Source organism: Podarcis vaucheri (assembly GCF_965113315.1).
Source record: "Podarcis vaucheri genome assembly, chromosome: 18".
NCBI lineage: Eukaryota > Metazoa > Chordata > Lepidosauria > Squamata > Lacertidae > Podarcis > Podarcis vaucheri.
This window is the reverse complement of record NC_138756.1, coordinates 6,141,938-6,164,658: the sequence shown is the minus strand read 5'-3', so window position 1 is coordinate 6,164,658 and position 22,721 is coordinate 6,141,938. Positions and strand designations below refer to the sequence as shown.

The window sequence follows — 22,721 nt, the reverse complement described above, 5'->3', positions numbered from 1 at the left end:
GCTGTTGACCTGACGGAGCTCGCTGTGCATGCTGGGAAGCAGCCCCCCCTTTGGACTACAACTCCCGGCATCCACGAGCGCTGACAGCGCCGGCGGAGGCTGACGGGAGTTGAAGTCTTTACGTCACACACCCCTTCCCGGAGCTGGTAGGCGTGGCCTCTTCCCCCTCCGAGGGTATATAAAGGCCCGGCCCGGGCCACGTGACCCTTTCCGCCTGCCGCCTTCGCCTCCGCCATGGACACGAGCCGCGTGCAGCCCATCAAGCTGGCCCGAGTCACCAAAGTGCTGGGCCGGACAGGCTCGCAGGGCCAGTGCACCCAGGTAAGCCCGGGAGAGGGGTGGGGGTGGACAAGGCCTCCTCCCCCCCATCCTGCTCCTCCACGTCCGGGGGGGGGATTTGCACTCTGCACGCCCTCAGAGGCTAACCACCCCCTTCATCCTCCTCTCGTCTCAGTGTCTGAGTCTGAGCTTCTTCAAGGCAAAGGAGGGGCCTCAGCGACGCCACCAGAGGGTTGGACTAGATGATCCTCGGGGGGGGATTTGCACTCTGCACGCCCTCAGAGGCTAACCACCCCCTTCCTCCTCCTCTCGTCTCAGTGCCTGAGTCTGGGCCTCTTCAAGGCAAAGGAGGGGCCTCGGCGACCCCACAAGAGGGTGGGACTAGATGATCCTGGGGGGGGGATTTGCACTCTGCACGCCCTCAGAGGCTAACCACCCCCTTCATCCTCCTCTCGTCTCAGTGTCTGAGTCTGAGCTTCTTCAAGGCAAAGGAGGGGCCTCAGCGACGCCACCAGAGGCTTGGACTAGATGATCCTCGGGGGTGTTTGCACTCTGCACGCCCTCAGAGGCTAACCACCCCCTTCATCCTCCTCTCGGTTCCTTAGTCTGGGCCTCTTCAAGGCAAAGGAGGGGCCTCGACGACCCCACAAGAGGGTTGGACTAGGTGATCCTGGGGGGGATTTGCACTCTGCACGCCCTCAGAGGCTAATCACCCTCTTCCTCCTCCTCTCGTCTCAGTGCCTGAGTCTGGGCTTCTTCAAGGCGAAGGAGGGGCCTCGGCGACGCCACCAGAGGGTTGGACTAGATGATCCTCGGGGGGGGATTTGCACTCTGCACGCCCTCAGAGGCTAACCACCCCCTTCCTCCTCCTCTCGTCTCAGTGCCTGAGTCTGGGCTTCTTCAAGGCGAAGGAGGGGCCTCGGCGACGCCACCAGAGGGTTGGACTAGATGATCCTCGGGGGGGGATTTGCACTCTGCACCCCCTCAGAGGCTAACCACCCCCTTCCTCCTCCTCTCGTCTCAGTGCCTGAGTCTGGGCTTCTTCAAGGCGAAGGAGGGGCCTCGGCGACGCCACCAGAGGGTTGGACTAGATGATCCTCGGGGGGGGATTTGCACTCTGCACCCCCTCAGAGGCTAACCACCCCCTTCCTCCTCCTCTCGTCTCAGTGCCTGAGTCTGGGCCTCTTCAAGGCAAAGGAGGGGCCTCGGCGACCCCACCAGAGGGTGGGACTAGATGATCCTGGGGGGGGGATTTGCACTCTGCACGCCCTCAGAGGCTAACCACCCCCTTCATCCTCCTCTCGTCTCAGTGTCTGAGTCTGAGCTTCTTCAAGGCAAAGGAGGGGCCTCAGCGACGCCACCAGAGGCTTGGACTAGATGATCCTCGGGGGTGTTTGCACTCTGCACGCCCTCAGAGGCTAACCACCCCCTTCATCCTCCTCTCGGTTCCTTAGTCTGGGCCTCTTCAAGGCAAAGGAGGGGCCTCGACGACCCCACAAGAGGGTTGGACTAGGTGATCCTGGGGGGGATTTGCACTCTGCACGCCCTCAGAGGCTAATCACCCTCTTCCTCCTCCTGTCTCGGTGTCTGAGTCTGGGCTTCTTCAAGGCGAAGGAGGGGCCTCGGCGACGCCACCAGACACACAAACAGACACACTACCTCGCCATCAAATTTCGTGGGTCAGGGCATCAGAAAAGTTTGGTGGTTTGAACTCACTCAGGGGGTTGGACCAGATGATCCTGGGGGGGGGGGATTTGCACTCTGCACGCCCTCAGAGGCTAACCACCCCCTTCCTCCTCCTCTCGTCCCGGTGCCTGAGTCTGGGCTTCTTCGAGGCGAAGGAGGGGCCTCGGCGACCCCACAAGAGGGTTGGACTAGGTGATCCTGTGGGGGATTTGCACTCTGCACTCCCTCAGAGGCTAACCACCCCTTTCTTCCTCCTCCCGTCTCGGTGCCTGAGCCTGGGCCTCTTCAAGATGAAGGAGGCACGCCACCAGAGGGTTGGACTAGATGATCCTGGGGGGGATTTGCACTCTGCACGCCCTCAGAGGCTAACCACCCCCTTCCTCCTCCTCTCTGTTCCTTAGTCTAGGCCTCTTCAAGGCGAAGGAGGGGCCTCGGCGACCCCACCAGAGGGTTGGACTAGATGATCCTGGGGGGGATTTGCACTCTGCACGCCCTCAGAGGCTAGCCACCCCCTTCCTCCTCCTCTCGGCTCGGTGCCTGAGTCTGGGCTTCTTCAAGGCGAAGGAGGGGCCTCAGCGACGCCACCAGAGGCTTGGACTAGATGATCCTCGAGAGGGGGGGGGATTTGCACTCTGCACGCCCTCAGAGGCTAACCACCCCCTTCCTCCTCCTCTTGTCTCAGTGCCTGAGTCTGGGCTTCTTCAAGGCGAAGGAGGGGCCTCGGCGACGCCACCAGAGGGTTGGACTAGATGATCCTGGGGGGGGGGATTTGCACTCTGCACGCCCTCAGAGGCTAACCACCCCCTTCCTCCTCCTCTCGTCTCAGTGCCTGAGTCTGGGCCTCTTCAAGGCAAAGGAGGAGCCTCGGCGACCCCACCAGAGGGTGGGACTAGATGATCCTGGGGGGGGGGATTTGCACTCTGCACGCCCTCAGAGGCTAACCACCCCCTTCATCCTCCTCTCGGTTCCTTAGTCTGGGCCTCTTCAAGGCAAAGGAGGGGCCTCGACGACCCCACAAGAGGGTTGGACTAGGTGATCCTGGGGGGGATTTGCACTCTGCACGCCCTCAGAGGCTAACCACCCTCTTCCTCCTCCTGTCTCGGTGTCTGAGTCTGGGCTTCTTCAAGGCGAAGGAGGGGCCTCGGCGACGCCACCAGACACACAAACAGACACACTACCTCGCCATCAAATTTCGTGGGTCAGGGCATCAGAAAAGTTTGGTGGTTTGAACTCACTCAGGGGGTTGGACCAGATGATCCTGGGGGGGGGGATTTGCACTCTGCACGCCCTCAGAGGCTAACCACCCCCTTCCTCCTCCTCTCGTCCCGGTGCCTGAGTCTGGGCTTCTTCGAGGCGAAGGAGGGGCCTCGGCGACCCCACAAGAGGGTTGGACTAGGTGATCCTGTGGGGGATTTGCACTCTGCACTCCCTCAGAGGCTAACCACCCCTTTCTTCCTCCTCCCGTCTCGGTGCCTGAGCCTGGGCCTCTTCAAGATGAAGGAGGCACGCCACCAGAGGGTTGGACTAGATGATCCTGGGGGGGATTTGCACTCTGCACGCCCTCAGAGGCTAACCACCCCCTTCCTCCTCCTCTCTGTTCCTTAGTCTAGGCCTCTTCAAGGCGAAGGAGGGGCCTCAGCGACCCCACCAGAGGGTTGGACTAGATGATCCTGGGGGGGATTTGCACTCTGCACGCCCTCAGAGGCTAGCCACCCCCTTCCTCCTCCTCTCGGCTCGGTGCCTGAGTCTGGGCTTCTTCAAGGCGAAGGAGGGGCCTCAGCGACGCCACCAGAGGCTTGGACTAGATGATCCTCGAGAGGGGGGGGGATTTGCACTCTGCACGCCCTCAGAGGCTAACCACCCCCTTCCTCCTCCTCTTGTCTCAGTGCCTGAGTCTGGGCTTCTTCAAGGCGAAGGAGGGGCCTCGGCGACGCCACCAGAGGGTTGGACTAGATGATCCTGGGGGGGGGGATTTGCACTCTGCACGCCCTCAGAGGCTAACCACCCCCTTCCTCCTCCTCTCGTCTCAGTGCCTGAGTCTGGGCCTCTTCAAGGCAAAGGAGGAGCCTCGGCGACCCCACCAGAGGGTGGGACTAGATGATCCTGGGGGGGGGGATTTGCACTCTGCACGCCCTCAGAGGCTAACCACCCCCTTCATCCTCCTCTCGGTTCCTTAGTCTGGGCCTCTTCAAGGCAAAGGAGGGGCCTCGACGACCCCACAAGAGGGTTGGACTAGGTGATCCTGGGGGGGATTTGCACTCTGCACGCCCTCAGAGGCTAACCACCCTCTTCCTCCTCCTGTCTCGGTGTCTGAGTCTGGGCTTCTTCAAGGCGAAGGAGGGGCCTCGGCGACGCCACCAGACACACAAACAGACACACTACCTCGCCATCAAATTTCGTGGGTCAGGGCATCAGAAAAGTTTGGTGGTTTGAACTCACTCAGGGGGTTGGACCAGATGATCCTGGGGGGGGGGATTTGCACTCTGCACGCCCTCAGAGGCTAACCACCCCCTTCCTCCTCCTCTCGTCCCGGTGCCTGAGTCTGGGCTTCTTCGAGGCGAAGGAGGGGCCTCGGCGACCCCACAAGAGGGTTGGACTAGGTGATCCTGTGGGGGATTTGCACTCTGCACTCCCTCAGAGGCTAACCACCCCTTTCTTCCTCCTCCCGTCTCGGTGCCTGAGCCTGGGCCTCTTCAAGATGAAGGAGGCACGCCACCAGAGGGTTGGACTAGATGATCCTGGGGGGGATTTGCACTCTGCACGCCCTCAGAGGCTAACCACCCCCTTCCTCCTCCTCTCTGTTCCTTAGTCTAGGCCTCTTCAAGGCGAAGGAGGGGCCTCAGCGACCCCACCAGAGGGTTGGACTAGATGATCCTGGGGGGGATTTGCACTCTGCACGCCCTCAGAGGCTAGCCACCCCCTTCCTCCTCCTCTCTGTTCCTTAGTCTAGGCCTCTTCAAGGCGAAGGAGGGGACTCGGCCACCCCACCAGAGGGTTGGACTAGATGATCCTGGGGGGGATTTGCACTCTGCACGCCCTCAGAGGCTAGCCACCCCCTTCCTCCTCCTCTTGGCTCAGTGCCTGAGTCTGGGCTTCTTCAAGGCGAAGGAGGGGCCTCAGCGACGCCACCAGAGGCTTGGACTAGATGATCCTCGGGGGGGGGGATTTGCACTCTGCACGCCCTCAGAGGCTAACCACCCCCTTCCTCCTCTCTGTTCCTTAGTCTAGGCCTCTTCAAGGCGAAGGAGGGGACTCGGCCACCCCACCAGAGGGTTGGACTAGATGATCCTGGGGGGGATTTGCACTCTGCACGCCCTCAGAGGCTAGCCACCCCCTTCCTCCTCCTCTCGGCTCGGTGCCTGAGTCTGGGCTTCTTCAAGGCGAAGGAGGGGCCTCAGCGACGCCACCAGAGGCTTGGACTAGATGATCCACGTGAGGGGGTGGGATTTGCACTCTGCACGCCCTCAGAGGCTAACCACCCCCTTCCTCCTCCTCTTGTCTCAGTGCCTGAGTCTGGGCTTCTTCAAGGCGAAGGAGGGGCCTCGGCGACGCCACCAGAGGGTTGGACTAGATGATCCTGGGGGGGGGATTTGCACTCTGCACGCCCTCAGAGGCTAACCACCCCCTTCCTCCTCCTCTCGTCTCAGTGCCTGAGTCTGGGCTTCTTCAAGGCAAAGGAGGGGGCTCGGCGACGCCACCAGAGGGTTGGACTAGATGATCCTTTGGGGGGGGCGTCCCTGACCGCTCTACAACTCTTGGGGTAGAAGTATTTCGTAAAAGGGTTCCAGGAACGAAACCCTTGGAAGAGCCTTACTCCTTTTGCAAAGTTTAAATGCAGTTGCGCGGTGGGTGCAAACCTCAAAGCGCTCCCCTGTAAAGTGCAATCGAGAAAAAAGTTTGCAGCCCTATTTAAAATACTTCTAATAATAAATTATTATTTCTATCCCACCCATCTGGCTGGCTTTCCCCAGAAACTCTGGACGGCTCCCAATAGAGTATTAAAAACATGATAAGACATCAAACATTAAAAGCTTCCCTAAACCCATTAAGGCCACCTTGATTTTCCTAGAAGCATCTGGGTAGGTTTGTAAACCTCCCTGTGAGTGATTATTATTATTTATTAAATGTGTGTATACTGCCATTCATCTGTAGATCTCAGGACAGTTCACAACATTAAAATAAAAAAATTCATTTAAAAATGAACAAAAGCAAACCATAACGCCCCCCTTCAAATGTGAGTCGTCGTTACGAAAATAGGTTGCCCTCACTTGCAGAATGGTTAGTGTAGTGCCCGCAAATACTAAACAGCTCCTAACACCTTGATCCTTGGATGAAGTGCAGTGCATAAATTAAAATAAATAATGACGATTAAGCAGTATAAAAATGCAATAAACTTTGCAACACTAGGATCTTTTGCAGGTGACATTCACGGCAGGGCTGGGTAGCTCTCTAAAGAGGACGATGTAGTCCTGCAATAGAAAGGAAAATGTATTCTCTGCGTGCTCGGGAACCCTGCCGTAAATATTTGAAGCCTTGCTTTCAAAACAGGTTCAGTTTTGGGTTGCCTGTTGTTGCAACCCAGCTCCTCTGCCTTGGTTCCATTTCATCCTGCTAATGCCTCACTGTCTCCTTCGTAGGTCCGTGTGGAATTCATGGATGACACCAGCCGTTCGATTATCCGCAACGTGAAAGGCCCAGTCCGGGAAGGGGATGTCCTCACGCTGTTGGAGTCTGAACGCGAGGCCCGGCGGTTGCGCTGAGCTGTAGCCAAGTGAGTCTTCTTCTAATTACTCATCCCCTCTCGAGCAGAGCGCAGTTCAGCCTTGCTCAACCCTGACATCTTTCAGATTATTGTTTAATCTATGTTTGAAAAAAGCAGTGCACGAAATACAATAAAAGCAGCTGGAGGCAAAACTGGTGGGAGCGAAAGCAGCAGATACATGTAAAATCCACAAGGAGGACAGGAGAACGTTCTGTTGTGCAAAGATAAATATCTAATAATAATTTATTATTTCTACCCCACCCATTTGGCTGGGCTTCCCCAGGCACTCTGAGTGGCTTTCAACAGAACATTAAAAACAGAATAAAACTTCAAACATTTAAAAATTCCCTAAAATGGGCTGCCTTCAGATGTCTTCTAAAAGTCAGGTAGTTGTTTATTCCCTTGACATCTGATGGGAGGGCGTTCCACAGGGCGGGCACCACCACCAAGAAGGCCCTCTGCCTGGTTCCCTGTAGCCTCACTTCTTGCAGTGAGGGAACCGCCAGAAGGCCCTCAGAGCTGGACCTCAGTGTTTGTGTTGATGCCTCTTTGACTACAACCCGGTGGTTGCATCCATCTGAGTTTCACTGGGATTAGAGCCACTGAAATTAAGGAGTCTCTGAAATACCCCTCCCCACCTTCTCACTATATAGAAGGATCTGGCAACTTCTGTTTCAGTGTATCTGAAGAAGTGTGCATGCACACGAAAGCTCATACCAAGAACTAACTTAGTTGGTCTTTAAGGTGCTACTGGAAGGAATTTTTTTATTGTGCTGCTTTTGTAATTCATTATTTTTATTACATTGTTTTGTTTGACTTTATATTTTATTGTCGATAAATTATTTTATTTTGCAACGCACACAACACTAAAAGGGGGGGGGGCTTAAACAGAAAGTACAAAAACAAATGCAAAACAAATAATGAACTTCTAACCACCTTTCAGAAAAAGGGAAAAAATGACTGACTTTACTTTAAATCTGCTCGGAACTCCAATTCCTGTTCACCCCAGCCACCAGTTGGGGGAGTCCAACCCCACTTGCAGGTCCAGGTTGTGCAGTGCTGATCATTCCCCTAAACTTTCTGGCGCTCTGAAATTCAGCTGCCTGTCGATAGGGTTGAGGCATGCAACTAAATCCCGGTTTGTTTTGTTTTCTAGGTTGGGTCAAAACTCCCATGCGATGTGTTTGTACAAGCCTGGTTGAAGAGTGATGAGCTACCCTCGGTCCCCTTCCAATAAACTTCCTTTGCCCTCCACCACTTAAACTTGTGTGCAGTGTTTTTAAATTACCATAGCAAAATATTTCATAACGGTCGAAATAGTTGTATGGTGTTATGGGTACATACGCAGCCCTTTCTCCCTGCCTGCCCCATTTAAGCCCAATCCCTATTCATTAGGGACCCCTGACCATTAGGTCCAGTCATGACCGACTCTGGGGTTGCGGTGCTCATCTCGCTTTATTGGCCGAGGGAGCCGGCGTACAGCGTCCGGGTCATGTGGCCAGCAGGACTAAGCCGCTTCTGGCGAACCAGAGCAGTGCACGGAAACGCCGTTTACCTTCCCACCGGAGTGGTGCCTATTTATCTACTTGCATTTTGAGGTGCTTTTGAACTGCTAGGTTGGCAGGAGCAGGGACTGAGCAACGGGAGCTCACCCCATCGCGGGGATTCGAACCGCCAACCTTTTGATCGGCAAGTCCTAGGCTCTGTGGTTTAAACCACAGCACCACCCGCATCCCTTATCCTTATTCATTACTGCAGTTATATCTGAGGGGCAGGTGGGGCTTGTCCACTGGGAAGGTAGCCCATCTAGGAGAAGGAAAACGCTTCTTCTAAATTGGCTGCCTTGGGGGATATTTTTTCGGGAGAAGAAAAGGCAGTGTACCCTATACTGGAGACGAGCGAGTCCCACAGGTGGTTGGGTGGCTCCTTCTGGCAACTCCTGCATCGAAGCCAGCGCCAAACGTCTTGCTCTGCTTTCCTCTGGACTGTATCAGCAGGGCCATGAGGGGGGTCTTGTTGTCTCGGGACCTCCAGACACGCTGCCCGGAGGGAGGTCACATTGGTGCTGCTCATACAGTGGTTTCACCCCCCGGAGGCACACTCCATTATCTCAAGGTGGCGTAGGAGCCTGCAAGCTTTCTTCAGCCCTCCCTGTTTTCTTTGCACACACCATCCCCACTCTTAGGTCACCTCCACGCCATACATTTAAAGCACGCGGCTTCACACAAAGAACTCTTGAGAACTAGCGCCTCCTCTTTGCAGAGCTACAATTCCCAGCACCCTTCCAACACCACAGTTCCCAAAGTTTCTTGTGGGATGGATCAAATCTATGCTTCCAGGTGCCATAAGAAAGCTGCAGAGATAGCGCAGGACAGTGCGCACCCCGGAAATGATCTCTCTCAGCTTCTGCCTTCTGGAAGAAGGTACAGGGTTATAAAGACTAGGACTAGCCGCCTGAGAAAGAGTTCCTATCCAAATGCGATTTGGGTTTTAAACGCAGTGTAAGGAGTCTCTATGGGAGTATATTGTATTTAAAAATGGGGTATCAGAGTTTTTAGGGGCTAACCAGGTTGGGATTAGCAGGCTGGTTGGTTTCTGAATGTCTTATGTTGATTTTTTTCAATTTCATTGTTCTGTATGGGACAATGACTAAGATTATCGTATCGTATTAATGGGACACTGATTATAGTGTGGGTGTGCCTGTATCCTCTGATTTATTCATGTATCTTTGCTGGTTACTGCAACAGCTTGAATCCTCTTCCTTGGCGCCTGATGGTCAAAGGTCCCAGTTTCAGGACTGGGGCAGACCTGTGCCTGAAGCCCTGCCCAGCTATTCCCAATTGTTGTCTACACATGGAGGCATGGCTGCAGCTCTCCAGGCCCCTCTATCTTTTCAAGGTCATGCTCCATTCCTAACCACTTTTGCCTGTCTAGAATGTGCCATTGGAAACCTCTGCCCACCAAGGGACTTGTGGCCTCTGGAAGGTTGCCCATGAGGAAATGCAGTCCTCGGGATCAACAAGTTTCTCTGCCTCATGCAGATGACATGGATATAGATTGGACAGTGGCCGGACTCTGTGCAGACACTACACATCTGAAGCCCGTGTCTCCCCTCCCCACCCAATAGCAATAATATTGGGAACTGCAGTTCCTATAAAGGTAAAGGTAAAGGTACCCCTGCCCGAACGGGCCAGTCTTGACAGACTCTAGGGTTGTGCGCCCATCTCACTCAAGAGGCCGGGGGCCAGCGCTGTTTGGAGACACTTCCGGGTCACGTGACCAGCGTGACAAAGCTGCATCTGGCGAGCCAGCACCAGCGCAGCACACGGAACGCCGTTCACCTTCCCGCTGGTAAGCGGTACCTATTTATCTACTTGCACCCGGGGGTGCTTTCGAACTGCTAGGTTGGCAGGCGCTGGGACCGAGCAGCGGGAGCGCACCCCGCCGCGGGGATTCGAACCGCCGACCTTTCGATCAGCAAGCCCTAGGCGCTGAGGCTTTTACCCACAGCGCCACCCGCGTCCCTTTTAAGATGCAGTTCCTATACAGCATCTTAAAAAGCAGAGACGTCACCTTGCCAACAAAGGTCTGTATAGTTAAAGCTCTGGTTTTCCCAGTAGTGATGTATGGAAGTGAGAGCTGGACCATAAAGAAGGCTGATCGCTGAAGAATGGATGCTTTTGAATTCTGGTGCTGGAGGAGACTCTGGAGAGTCCCATGGACTGCAAGAAGACCAAACCTCTCCATTCTGAAGGAAATCAGCCCTGAGTGCTCACAGGAAGGACAGATCGTGAAGCTGAGGCTCCAATACTTTGGCCACCTCAGGAGAAGAGAAGACTCCTTGGAAAAGACCCTGATGTTGGGAAAGATGGAGGGCACAAGGAGAAGGGGACGACAGAGGATGAGATGGTGGGACAGTGTTCTCAAAGCTACTAACATGAGTTTGACCAAACTGGGGGAGGCAGTGGAAGACAGAAGTGCCTGACGTGCTCAGGTCCATGGGGTCACGAAGAGGCGGACACGACTAAACAACAACAAGAAGTTCCTATAATTCCCAGCCCTACAGTTCACAGGAGTCTTTGGTAGAAGTCATCTGCATTATATAGATGGGGTGTGTAAACAGATTCTCTGTACAACAGTTTTTGTGTGTTTGCTTAGACTGATGTCAAGGCATCGGGGCCTGGGAAGATTTTCCCAAGCTGCTCTGTTATTCAGATGCTGTAAAGTTCTGTTACTGATCCATTTTACTTTCCCAACGGGGAATGGGGTGGGGAGGGGGTGCATCTCAGCTGCTTAGCTAGGAACTTCGTGGAGAGAGGCTGGTGCATTTTTCGTATAAGGTCAGGCTGCACATTTGAAACCGGCATTGCGGCATGTAAGGTGGGCAATGGTGTTTCTGGGTTGAACGGCTGTAGCTCAGATGTAAGAGCATCTGTTTTGCATGCAGAAGGCTTCAGGGTCCATCCCTGGCATCTCAGAGAGTTGGAAGGGGCTCCTGAGGGTCATCCAGTCCAACCCCCTGCAATGAAGGAATCTCAACTATGAGAGGCACAAATACAAGATGGGTGACACCTGGCTTGAGAGCAGTACATGTGAAAAGGATCTAGGAGTCTTGGTTGACCACAAACTTGACATGAGCCAACAGTGTGACGCGGCAGCTAAAAAAGCCAATGCAATTCTGGGCTGCATCAATAGGAGTATAGCATCTAGATGAGGGAAGTAATAGTGCCACTGTATTCTGCTCTGGTCAGACCTCACCTGGAGTACTGTGTCCAGTTCTGGGCACCACAGTTCAAGAAGGACACTGACAAACTGGAACGTGTCCAGAGGAGGGCAACCAAAATGGTCAAAGGCCTGGAAACGATGCCTTATGAGGAACGGCTAAGGGAGCTGGGCATGTTTAGCCTGGAGAAGAGGAGGTTAAGGGGTGATATGATAGCCATGTTCAAATATATAAAAGGATGTCACCTAGAGGAGGGAGAAAGGTTGTTTTCTGCTGCTCCAGAGAAGCGGACACGGAGCAATGGATCCAAACTACAAGAAAGAAGATTCCACCTAAACATTAGGAAGAACTTCCTGACAGTAAGAGCTGTTTGACAGTGGAATTTGCTGCCAAGGAGTGTGGTGGAGTCTCCTGCTTTGGAGGTCTTTAAGCAGAGGCTTGACAACCATATGTCAGGAGTGCTCTGACGGTGTTTCCTGCTTGGCAGGGGGTTGGACTCGATGGCCCTTGTGGTCTCTTCCAACTCTATGATTCTATGATTCAACTAGATCATACATTACACATGACTCTCCAACCGAAACACACCCAGTTCCCTCAACCATTCCTCATAAGGCTTGGTTTCTAGACCCTTGGTCATGTTGACTGAGAGACAACTGGGGAGGCTGGTTGGTGCAATTCCCAGGGTGAAAAGCTTTAATAAAGACTTTATTAACAGTAAAAGGGCTTAACTATTCCTGCACCATGCCGTCAAAATTCTACAACTTTCCCCTCCTTTTTTTTTTTTTAAACCCTGCTTGCTGGAATTGCAAAGGACAAGTGTTGTGGGATAGTGGCTCTTTATTCTGGTGAATAACATTGGAAGACATTATTTTAAAAAGGAGCTTTGCATATGAAACGATGCGCTGGATCTTTGGAGTGGCTCTTTAAAAAGAAAAACCAGCAGTCTGGAGCATAAAAAGATTAGAGCCGCCACTTCTGATTCAGAGAACCTCCGTCCTTCACAGAGGAAACAGTCTGTTGCTAAAAGCAGGTAGGTACGCTGGATACGAAAAATGCCTTCGGGCATAGGATGTTTCGACCGCTCTAAAAATCCGTTGCTTTTGAGAAACAGGCACGATGGCAAGAAGGGTTCTTAAGCTAGCTTGGCCTTCGAAAACGGGGCGCTCTTCCAATATTTCGCTCTACAACTCCCATCATCCATAATCATGGCTGGGCTGATGGGAGTCCGAACAACAGCAAGAGGACACCAGGTTGGGGAACTGAAATTGAGTCATCTATATATTTTGGAAAGTAGGTTGTCTGTCGGTCCTCTTTAGGGTTCCACGCCTCTTGAGAAACTGTCACCAGCCTTGGCATGACAGATCCTGAGGTTTGAGCAGCAGCCATCGAATGTTTGAATGCCGGGTGCCATTTTGATTCTAGGTGGCGGACCCAAATCTGACTTCAGCGCCACTTCAACTGTTTCTCCTTTACTTTTGCATAGCTTTGGCTGCCTCATGAGCTGCGGACAGCAGCCTTTGTCGGCGTTTGGACACCAGGCACCATTTTAAACCAAGGTGGTGGACAAAAACGTGGCTTTGGCGTAACAGGTTCAAACTCACAAATTACACTAAAAAACACAATATTCTGGGGGGTTTTCACATTCCCGGGCAATGCCAGGTCCCATATATATCGATTATTTTGCAGGAAGCGGCATATAAACCCCCTTCCTCACAGAAAACGGGCAACAAGAAGAAGTATGGACCGAACTCCCCCCCACACACACACACACACAGTCCAAAGTAATGCTGAAACACGTTGACCTTCTTCTTTGGCGATCCCTCGTAGCTGAGTAAGATTGTCTTCCATAAACACAGTTTTAACAATGAGTCCGTAAGTGACTGTGGAGACCAATTCTGGATCCACACGTCATTCCACAGTGGGGACATAGGTTTCCAGGCAGGAGTTGATCACGGTGTGGATTTGCTAAGTGCGCCTCCCTCTTAGCACATTTCGCCCTTGCGTCCCGAGTTCGAGTGTCTTCAAAGCCCATGACACCTTTGGCAAAGGCTGTTCTCCAACTGGAGCGCTCGCAGGCCAGTGTTTTCCAGTTGCCGGTGTTTATACTACATTTTTTAAGACTGCCTTGAGAGACTCTTTAAACCTCTTTTGTTGACCACCAGCATTACGCTTTCCATTTTTAAGTTCGGGAGGGACCCAGGGGAGGACTGGCAGATTCCTCCTGGCAGTCATAGCATTTTACAGCTGTGGATTCTTAACTCCTGCGGCCCCTTCCATGTGGAAAACCAAGGCTGGACAGCCCCAAAGCAAGACTGTTTTTAAAAAAAAGTGATGGGAAGGGCAGTGTTTCTTTGGTTTTTTTGGGTCAGTGAATTACGCCAAAGGTAGCATGTCACTGCTGGGAATGTTCCTGTCCCTGTCCTGTAGAAATATAATCAAATCAAATCAATCTGTATGCAGAAAAAAACAAAAGGGGGGGGGCGCACAGCAGTTACTGAAACAGTAATTAAAGGTAAAGGACCCCTGACCGTTAGGTCCAGTCATGGCCAACTCTGGGGTTGCGGTGCTCATCTCGCTTTACTGGATGAGGGAGCCGGCGTTCAGCTTCCGGGTCCTGTGGCCAACATGACTAAGCCGCTTCTGGCGAACCAGAACAGCGCACGGAAACGCCGTTTCCCTTCCCGCTGGAGCGGTACCTATTTATCTACTTGCACTTTGACGTGCTTCCAAACTGCTAGGTGGGCAGGAGCAGGGACCGAGCAACAGGAGCTCACCCCATCGCGGGGATTCGAACCGCCGGCCTTCTGATCGGCAAGCCCTAGGCTCTGTGGTTTAACCCACAGCGCCACCTGTGTCCCTTGAAACAATAATTATTACTTACTAATTTACTTACTTACATGCCGCCCATCTGACTGGGTTGCAGTCAAAATCACAAGCTTTTGTAAAACAGAAAATTTAATGAAATTATGAAGTCGGCGGGGAGAACAGGGCTGACTCACCAGGTGAGCAGGCTGCTGACTGGGCGAGACGGGTAGATATCAACGCCGCTATGTCACGATGACCAGCTTCTAGAGCGATGGAAACAGCGTCGTTGCCTTCCTACAGACGGGAGGGGAGGCAAAACACACATAAAACAAGGCTGGAAGATGCCCTGTTTAGCTACACAGAAACAGAACCACCTACAGGGCGAAATGTGGCAGGTCTATTCTCCCCACAACTGCCACTTGAGATGGCCGCCTCAGGGATAGGAAGCAGGAGAACCTCATTGCTTCAGGTTTAGGGGTTGCCCGGCTCCACCAGGAATCCCCAGCCCCTGAACTGGGCCAGCTGGTCATGATGGGAACAACTCTTTAAGAAACGGGTGCCTGAGTTTTCCTCTTCCCTCCTTGTCCCTTTCCCCTTGCGTGCTGTGTGTGTGGGTTTTTTTCTCTGAGGCATCATTTTTTATTTGTTGCACATAAGCCTCTTTGGGCAGGCATAAAGGCTCCAAGCGCTTTTGCTAGGGATTTTAGGACAAGCCCCGCCAAGAAAAACGAAGAATTTATTTATGTATGCAACAACAGCGGCAAGAGTCTTGTTAGCACAAGGACGGAAGAATGAGGAAACCCCAGCGAAAGAACAATGGCAAGAAAAACCGATGAGTTATGCGGAGTTGGCAAAGTTGACATATAAATTACGTGAGAAGGACAATCGTGACTTCAAGGAAGAATGGGAACTTTTTACAAACTATCTTAAAAAAACAACAAAATGATTTGGACTCCATCGCAGGTTTTGAATAAATATCCACAAATTTATTAGTAGAATATATGACAGATAAGGCACTGATATGTACAATTTTTAACATGCAGAGAATAATATGTGCAAACAAATCAGAGAGGGGAGCTGAGGGAAGTCCTTAAGGGGTGGGGGGGATGTAATTGGTTATTTTGTTTGATAATTTGTTTTGTTAAAATGGTTTAATAAAAAAATATATTCATAAAAATAAAGAGCCAAAGTGAATACCAATGATATGATTGTATATTATTAAATGGAAAACTAATAAAAAATATTTTTAAAAGAATATATTGAAAGGGACCATGAGGACTAGGAGCTTGAAGTGGGGGGAACCCACAGCTCCCTGTGCAGAGCAACCCAGCTGCTTACTGAAATATACTCGGAGTCGAGAGTGGATTTCATGCTCTTTATTCAGCTCATAGTGGTGAGGAGGAATGGAAGTTCCCCCAGAATGTCTGCTTTATATATGTTATTTACACCAGTGTTTCCCAACCGGTGTTCTGCGGCACACTAGTGTGCCGCGCGACGTTGCCTGGTGTGCCGTGGGAGGGAGGAGGGCGAGTCGGGCGGCGAGAGGCGGGGCGGCGGCAGCGAGGAGAGGCCGCCCAGCGCAGGGCTCTCGCCGTCTGCCTGCCTGGCTGCCTGCGTGGCGCTGACGTCACGGGGCTGTAACGTGCCCCACATAGGCACACGCGGGGCGGCGAGCGAGCTCCCTCCCACATCCCATCGCCGGCTCTGCACCAGGCAGTAGAGCTCGGCGAAGTCGCCGCGCTGGAAGGCCAGCAGCGCGCGCGCCTTGGCCAGGCTCTCGCCCGCCTGCGCCTCCAGGCACGGCGCCTCGGCGTCAGGCAGCAGCGAGCCCAGGAAGCGGCCCAGCCGGCCGGGGTCGCCCGCCTGCAGCAGCGCCTCGCACACGCACGAGACCTGCTCCGCCGAGAAGCGCGGCGAGCGTGGAGGATCGGGCGCGGCGGAGGCCAGCCCCGCGCTTGGAGAGGACGCAGCAGCCGTCGCCAAACCCGATCCTCCTCCTCCTGCTCCGCCGCCGTCCTCTGGCTCTCGTCCGGGAGGAGCCTGGGGCGACGGGGCGGGCGCCGAAGTTGGCAGAAGTTGGCGCGCCTCCTCGGCAGCGCCTTCGTCCTCCTCCTCCTGCCACTGCTCTCCTCCGGCGGCGGGGGCGCGCCGCCCTCCCCGGCCGATGGGCTCGGCGGGGCCCGCGGGGAAGGAGGCCATGTTCGCGGCGCGCGGGATCGCGGCCCCCCTCGCCTGCCTCCGGCCCGATCCCCTCCCCCTGCGCGCTGCCCTAGCCGTGCGGGTCTCCTCCCCCTGCGCCGCCGTCCCCTTTCCACATCCTAGGAGCCGCGGTCCGCCTTCCGCCCCCGGGCCGCGGCGCGGCTCCCAGCCCGGGCTGGCCTCCGCCTCCTGGGACGCGCGCCCACCCCCGCGGCCCCCCAAACTTCGGAGCAACTCTCCAGACGCTTCTCCCCCGCCTCGGTCTCCCTCCTTTCCACTTCTCTTCCCCCCTTCCTTCCCTCTTTCTTTCTCTTTCTCTCCCACCCGCCTTTCCTTCTATTAACTTTCCTTTCCCCTTCCCATGTAGAACAGTCCCTGCAAATAAAAACCTAGCATATTTGGAAGAGGGATGCTAGCCTAACCATCACCTTCTATGCTGTTACTATTTTTTTTTTTTTTTTTTACATAAGTAAAAAGTGACCTTTCCCCATCTGGCATGGTGGTGTGCCTCGAGATTTTTTTCATGAAACAAGTGTGCCTTTGCCCAAAAAAGGTTGGGAAACACTGATTTACACAATGGGCCCCACGTGATTGGCTAATTCCAGGATTCTCCTGTAGGTCAATCAGGTTGCGGATTCCCTTCCACCGGGAGCTGGATTGGGTGGCTCCTGTGGACCAATCAGACTGCTGCATTCTGAATCCTATTGTTCTAGGACCAATCAGACTGCTGCATTCTGGGTCCTATTGTTCTAGGACCAATCAGACTTCTGCATTCTGGATCCTATTGTTCTAGGACCAATCAGACTGCTGCATTCTGGGTCCTATTGTTCTAGGACCAATCAGGCTGCTGCATTCTGAATCCTATTGTTCTAGGACCAATCAGACTCCTGCATTCTGGATCCTATTGTTCTAGGACCAATCAGACTGCTGCATTCTGGGCCCTATTGTTCTAGGACCAATCAGGCTGCTGCATTCTGGATCCTATTGTTCTAGGACCAATCAGGCTGCTGCATTCTGAATCCTATTGTCTAGGACCAATCAGACTGCTGCATTCTGGATCCTTTTGTTCTAGGACCAATCAGGCTGCTGCATTCTGGGTCCTATTGTTCTAGGACCAATCAGACTCCTGCATTCTGGATCCTATTGTTCTAGGACCAATCAGACTGCTGCATTCTGGGTCCTGTTGTTCTAGGACCAATCAGTCTACTGCATTCTGGACCCTATTGTTCTAGGACCAATCAGGCTGCTGCATTCTGAATCCTATTGTTCTAGGACCAATCAGACTGCAGGATTCTGGATCCTATTGTTCTAGGACCAATCAGACTGCTGCATTCTGGGTCCTGTTGTTCTAGGACCAATCAGACTGCTGCTCCTAGCCGGAATTAAGATTGCTGGAAGAAATATCAACAACCTCAGATATGCAGATGACACAACATTGATGGCAGAAAGTGAAGAGGAATTAAAGAACCTTTTAATGAGGGTGAAAGAGGAGAGCGCAAAATATGGTCTGAAGCTAAAAAAACGAAGATCATGGCCACCGGTCCCATAACCTCCTGGCAAATAGAAGTGGAAGAAATGGAGGAAGTGAGACATTTTACTTTCTTGGGCTCCATGATCACTGCAGATGGTGACAGCAGTCACGAAATTAAAAGACGCTGCTCCTTGGGAGAAAAGTGATGACAAACCTAGACAGCATCTTAAAAAGCAGAGACATCACCTTGCCAACAAAGGTCCATATAGTAAAAGCTCTGGTTTTCCCCAGTAGTGATGTATGGAAGATCTTGAAGCTGAGGCTCCAAGACTTTGGCCACCTCATGAGAAGAGAAGACTCCCTGGAAAAGACCCTGATGTTGGGAAAGATGGAGGAGAAGGGGATGACAGAGGACGAGATGGTTGGACAGTGTTCTCGAAGCTACCAGGATGAGTCTGACCAAACTGCAGGAGGCAGTGGAAGACAGGAGTGCCTGGCGTGCTCTGGTCCAGGGGGTCACGAAGAGGCGGACACGACTCAACAACAAAAGTTCTAGGAGCAATCAGACTGCTGCCTTTTGGATCCTATTCAACTCAGTACATAACACTTACATTATCCACGATGGAAGCGTCGCAGTCCGGCTGAGTCAGCAGCAGCCTGACGGTGCCTGCCCGCCCGTGTTCGCAGGCGCACATCAGTGCTGTGGAGCCCTCTTCATCTTGAAGGTTGATGTCCGCCCCACAGGACAGCAGGGCCTCCACCATCTCCTGCCTCCCGTGGCTGACAGCAAGCATCAGGGCTGTCTGGCCAGCCTGGAGCGACACAGGCAAAAAAATGTTGAAAAGCACTTTCTTATCGTTCTGAAATCTTCCGTTTCGTTAGCGCAAACGCAGGATTTTCCCAATGAGCAGCACAGGGTGTCCAGTGAGATTCCTCCTATCTTGTTTAATTTTATTCTCAACCCCAAAAGCACTTTCTTATTCTAGTAATAATTATTCACAGTATAAATAGTGCACGGCATAAATAAGACGCACCTATTTTTTAGAGGAGAAAAACGAGGAAAAAAATATTCTGAACGAAACAGTGGATGTATGATTTTTGTGGTTCATGCTGTGGCCGCAGACATGATATGTGGTGTGACGGTGAGTTTGGGGTAGCCCAATGCAAAAATCCTGAGGATTCACGTGGATCCGTGCTTTACGTTTTTGCACCACTGCGGCCCCACGAAACAGTGGATGCGTGGTTTTCTTGGTGCAGGCTGTAGCCATGGACATGCTATGTGATCTGATGGTGAATTTGGGGTGACCCTATGCAAAAATCCTGAGGATCCATGGGCTTTTACCTCCCCGCTCCCAGGCAGCCTCCTTTATCGCTAGCCTCCCTTATCTCCCTCCTGATCGCTTGCCGATCAGCTGCTCAGCGGTTTTGTTTCAACACCCACTTCCCTCTTTCTAAAAAAATAAAAGGCATGATCTGCTTTTCGCCCCTAGGCAATTTGGCTCCAGGGACCACACATTTGCTCCATAGATGCACAGACATTTCCCCTTATTTTTTAGGAAGGAAAAGGGTGCGTCTTATGGAGCGAAAAATACGGTAATTGCCACTGACATTTTGGCCTTTTTCCTTTCATCTTTTTCTTTTCTTTTTCCAATTTCCAAATTTGTTTGGACAAAGTAATGATCACAAATAGATAAGAATAAAAATGCGCACCCCACCCCCGAGACCGTTCCACTGTAACTATCCAGCCTCCCAAAATTTCAACACTTCTGGCGATGGTTTCACCCCTTTCTAACATTAAAAATTTTACAAACGCCTTCCATATCTCCTCCAAATCATTTCTCCTGCGTATTACCCATCTTAGCCTTAATGGAACATGTTGATTTATCACTAATAGCTATATCGTACGCCTCTTTATACCATTCTTCCATTTTATATTCTGCTTGCCCCTTCCTAGCTACCATATGATGATAATAATACGATGCAATAATGATGATGATCATGCGCAGTATTCCAGTGCGCCTCTGAGCATGCGCCAACCGCCTAGGCTTCTCAGTTCCTTGCTGCCCAATAGCAGAGGGGCTGGTTGCTGCTCCCCACCCCCCTCCCTGAAAACCCCATACATACCTGACTAGCTTTCGCATTGACATTCCCCATGCCGAAAAGTCTCCGGACAACAGTCATTTCCTCTTCCTGCTCTACAGTTGCTAGTGCAGTTAACATCAGAGCTGTGTAGCCAGCTTTGTTCTGGTAGTTAACATTACAGATCCCTGGGGAGACGAGGAGAAAAAATGCAAGAAACTGGTGCAAGTACTCTACTCATGGCTGTCTTAAGTCCGGCTCGGGGACGGTCCGGGAATCAGAGATGCATTTTAAATAAAAGCACACTTTCTGTTCATGTAAAAACACCAGGCAGGCCCCACAAATAACCCAGAGATGCGTTTTAAATAAAAAGACACATTTTACTCATGTAAAAACATGCTGATTCGCGGGCCAGATTTAGAAGGGGATCAGGCCGCATTCGGCCCCTGGGTCTTAGGTTGCCTAACCCTAGGTAAAGGTAAAGGGACCCCTGACCATTAGGTCCAGTCGTGACCGACTCTAGAGTTGCGGTGCTCATCTCGCTTTATTGGCCAAGGGAGCCAGTGTACAGCTTCCGGGTCATGTGGCCAGCAGGACTAAGCCGCTTCTGGCGAACCAGAGCAGCGCACGGAAACACCATTTACCTTCCCGCCGGAGCGGTACCTATTTATCTACTTGCACTGGTGTGCTTTTGAACTGCTAGGTTGGCAGGAGCAGGGACTGAGCAACGGGAGCTCACCCCGTCACGGGGATTCGAACCGCCGACCTTCAGATCAGCAAGTCCTAGGCTCTGTGGTTTAACCCACAGCGCCACCCATGGCCCTGGTTTAGACTAAATGTGATCCACCTGGAGAAGGAACTGGCAATCCACTCCAGTATTTTGCCAAGAAAACTCCATGGACATAAAAAAGGAGAAGCTTTGAGAAGAAAGTGAGAGTTTCCAAGGCATGCTCTGGTTCATGGGGTCACGGAGAGTCGAGCATGACTAAGGCAACTAAACAACAACGCTAGTAAACTTTCACACCCATTACTTGGGTTGGAGAATGGTGTTGCAGAATTTGGAGATGTGCAAATTCCAGAGTTATGCCTGTATTCCAGTTTGTGCATTGATTTGAGAAGTGTGAAGGCAAAGGCCTTTGGGAACATGATATATAATGCAATTAAAAAAAATTTCAAAATGACTCCCCCCCCCCAAGAGGTCAGAATGCTTCCTGCTGGGGACACTAAACGGTGAAATCGACGGCATTTATGTATGTGACTACAGCAGCAGGGATTCTCTATGCTCAGAAATGGGAGGAGGAGAGAACTCACCCTAAATGGAAGAACGGTTGGTGAAAATCTTGGAATATGCAGAGATTCTAGTGTATATAAAAAGTTATTTCCTATAAATGTGAAGACCCCAGCGGGGTTTGAAGTGTAAGAAAGCGGCAGAATAAATTAAGAAACACATTAAGGTAAAAAGGTAACGGGACCCCTGACCATTAGGTCCAGTTGCAGCTTACTCTGGGGTTGCGGCGCTCATCTCGCTTTATTGGCTGAGGGAGCCAGTGTACAGCTTCCGGGTCATGTGGCCAGCAGGACTAAGCCGCTTCTGGCAAACCAGAGCAGTGCATGGAAACGCCGTTTACCTTCCCGCCGGAGCGGTACCTATTTATCTACTTGCACTTGACGTGCTTTTGAACCGCTAGGTGGGCAGGAGCAGGGACCGAGCAACGGGAGCTCACCCCGTCACGGAGATTCGAACCGCCGACCTTCTGATTGGCGAGTCCTAGGCTCTGTGGCTTAACCCACAGCGTCCCAAGAAACACATTAGAGAGGATGAAATTAGATAAGATGGAGCGATTGCGTGTGATTTGAATTGTGAACATCGATGCTGGGTGAGTGGGAAGTCACACTAGTTTTGTTGAATAACAAATGCAACTTTTATAGAGAAACTCTCTCTCTCTTGATATACAGTGGTGCCGTGCAAGACGAATGCCTCGCAAGACGGAAAACTCGCTAGACGAAAGAGTTTTCCGTTTTGGAGGTGCTTCGCAAAACGAATTTCCTATGGGCTTGCTTCGCAAGACGACAATGTCTTGCGAGTTCCTGCTGGTTTTTTTCCCTTCCCCCCCTTTTTCTAAGCCGCTAAGCTGCTTATCAGCTGATCCGATCAGCAGATAAGCCGCTAAAAGCCGCTAATAGCGCTAATCCGCTAATCCTTCAATGGGCTTGCTTCGCAAGACGAAAAAACTGCTAGACGGAGAGAATCACAGAACGGATTCTTTTCGTCTTGCGAGGCACCACTGTATATAATTACAAAAATGAGGTATGAATTAGACTAATTCTCCTTTAAACGCAAACGGAACAGGATTTCTCCTCCATTCCTGGCCGCAGGAGGGCTATGTTGGTGACCCCTGACCTTGGGGCCACTCACCTGTGTCCAGCAAAAGCTGGACGATGTCGAAGTTGGAATGCGAGACGCTGTAGTGAAGAGCGGTGTTGCCATTGCCGTCGGAGAGGTTGACGACGTGCGTCAGCAGCGCAGGGGAGATTTCGGCAAACGCCATCAGGTGTTGGGCCACCTCTCCGGCCAGAGAGGCCTTTTGGCTGGACAGGCGGAACCATTCCTGGAGGAGGAGGCCGGTGCTGGAAAGCTGGAAGCCAAAACAGAGGAGCGGTTTCGATCCCTTTCCCCCCAAAAAATCCTCGCTGCAACACTGCGAGGTAGACTAGGC

At 52.3% G+C, this 22,721-nt stretch overlaps 2 protein-coding genes across 7 annotated transcripts in view; one reads left to right on the top strand and one right to left on the bottom strand.

Moving 5' to 3' along the window:
• The first annotated feature begins 164 nt into the window (after positions 1-164).
• On the top strand, positions 165-7,990 carry RPS28 (ribosomal protein S28). Of its 2 annotated transcripts, none has more exons than XM_082206827.1 (3): positions 165-321; positions 6,603-6,736; positions 7,884-7,990. In XM_082206827.1, the coding sequence occupies exons 1-2, from the start codon at positions 235-237 to the stop codon at positions 6,723-6,725; spliced, it is 210 nt and encodes a 69-aa protein (XP_082062953.1). In that variant the 5' UTR covers positions 165-234; the 3' UTR covers positions 6,726-6,736; positions 7,884-7,990. The 2 variants fall into 2 exon arrangements, with proteins under 2 accessions (XP_082062953.1, XP_082062954.1); XM_082206828.1 differs by having other exon boundaries at positions 6,603-6,748; positions 7,897-7,990.
• Positions 7,991-12,269: 4,279 nt separating this feature from the next.
• Positions 12,270-22,721, bottom strand: part of KANK3 (KN motif and ankyrin repeat domains 3) — a 33,862-nt gene continuing 23,410 nt past the window's right edge. For 4 of the 5 annotated variants that reach the window (XM_082206292.1, XM_082206289.1, XM_082206291.1 and 1 more), the window contains exons 7-11: positions 22,421-22,640; positions 20,050-20,192; positions 18,537-18,737; positions 14,450-14,549; positions 12,270-13,871 (exon numbers count right to left, since the gene is read on the bottom strand). In XM_082206292.1, coding sequence (XP_082062418.1) covers positions 13,843-13,871; positions 14,450-14,549; positions 18,537-18,737; positions 20,050-20,192; positions 22,421-22,640 — 693 coding nt within the window. In that variant the 3' untranslated portion in view covers positions 12,270-13,842. Of the gene's footprint in view, positions 13,901-14,449; positions 14,550-18,536; positions 18,738-20,049; positions 20,193-22,420; positions 22,641-22,721 lie in introns of all 5 variants that reach the window. The other variant, XM_082206290.1, reaches the window with a different exon arrangement.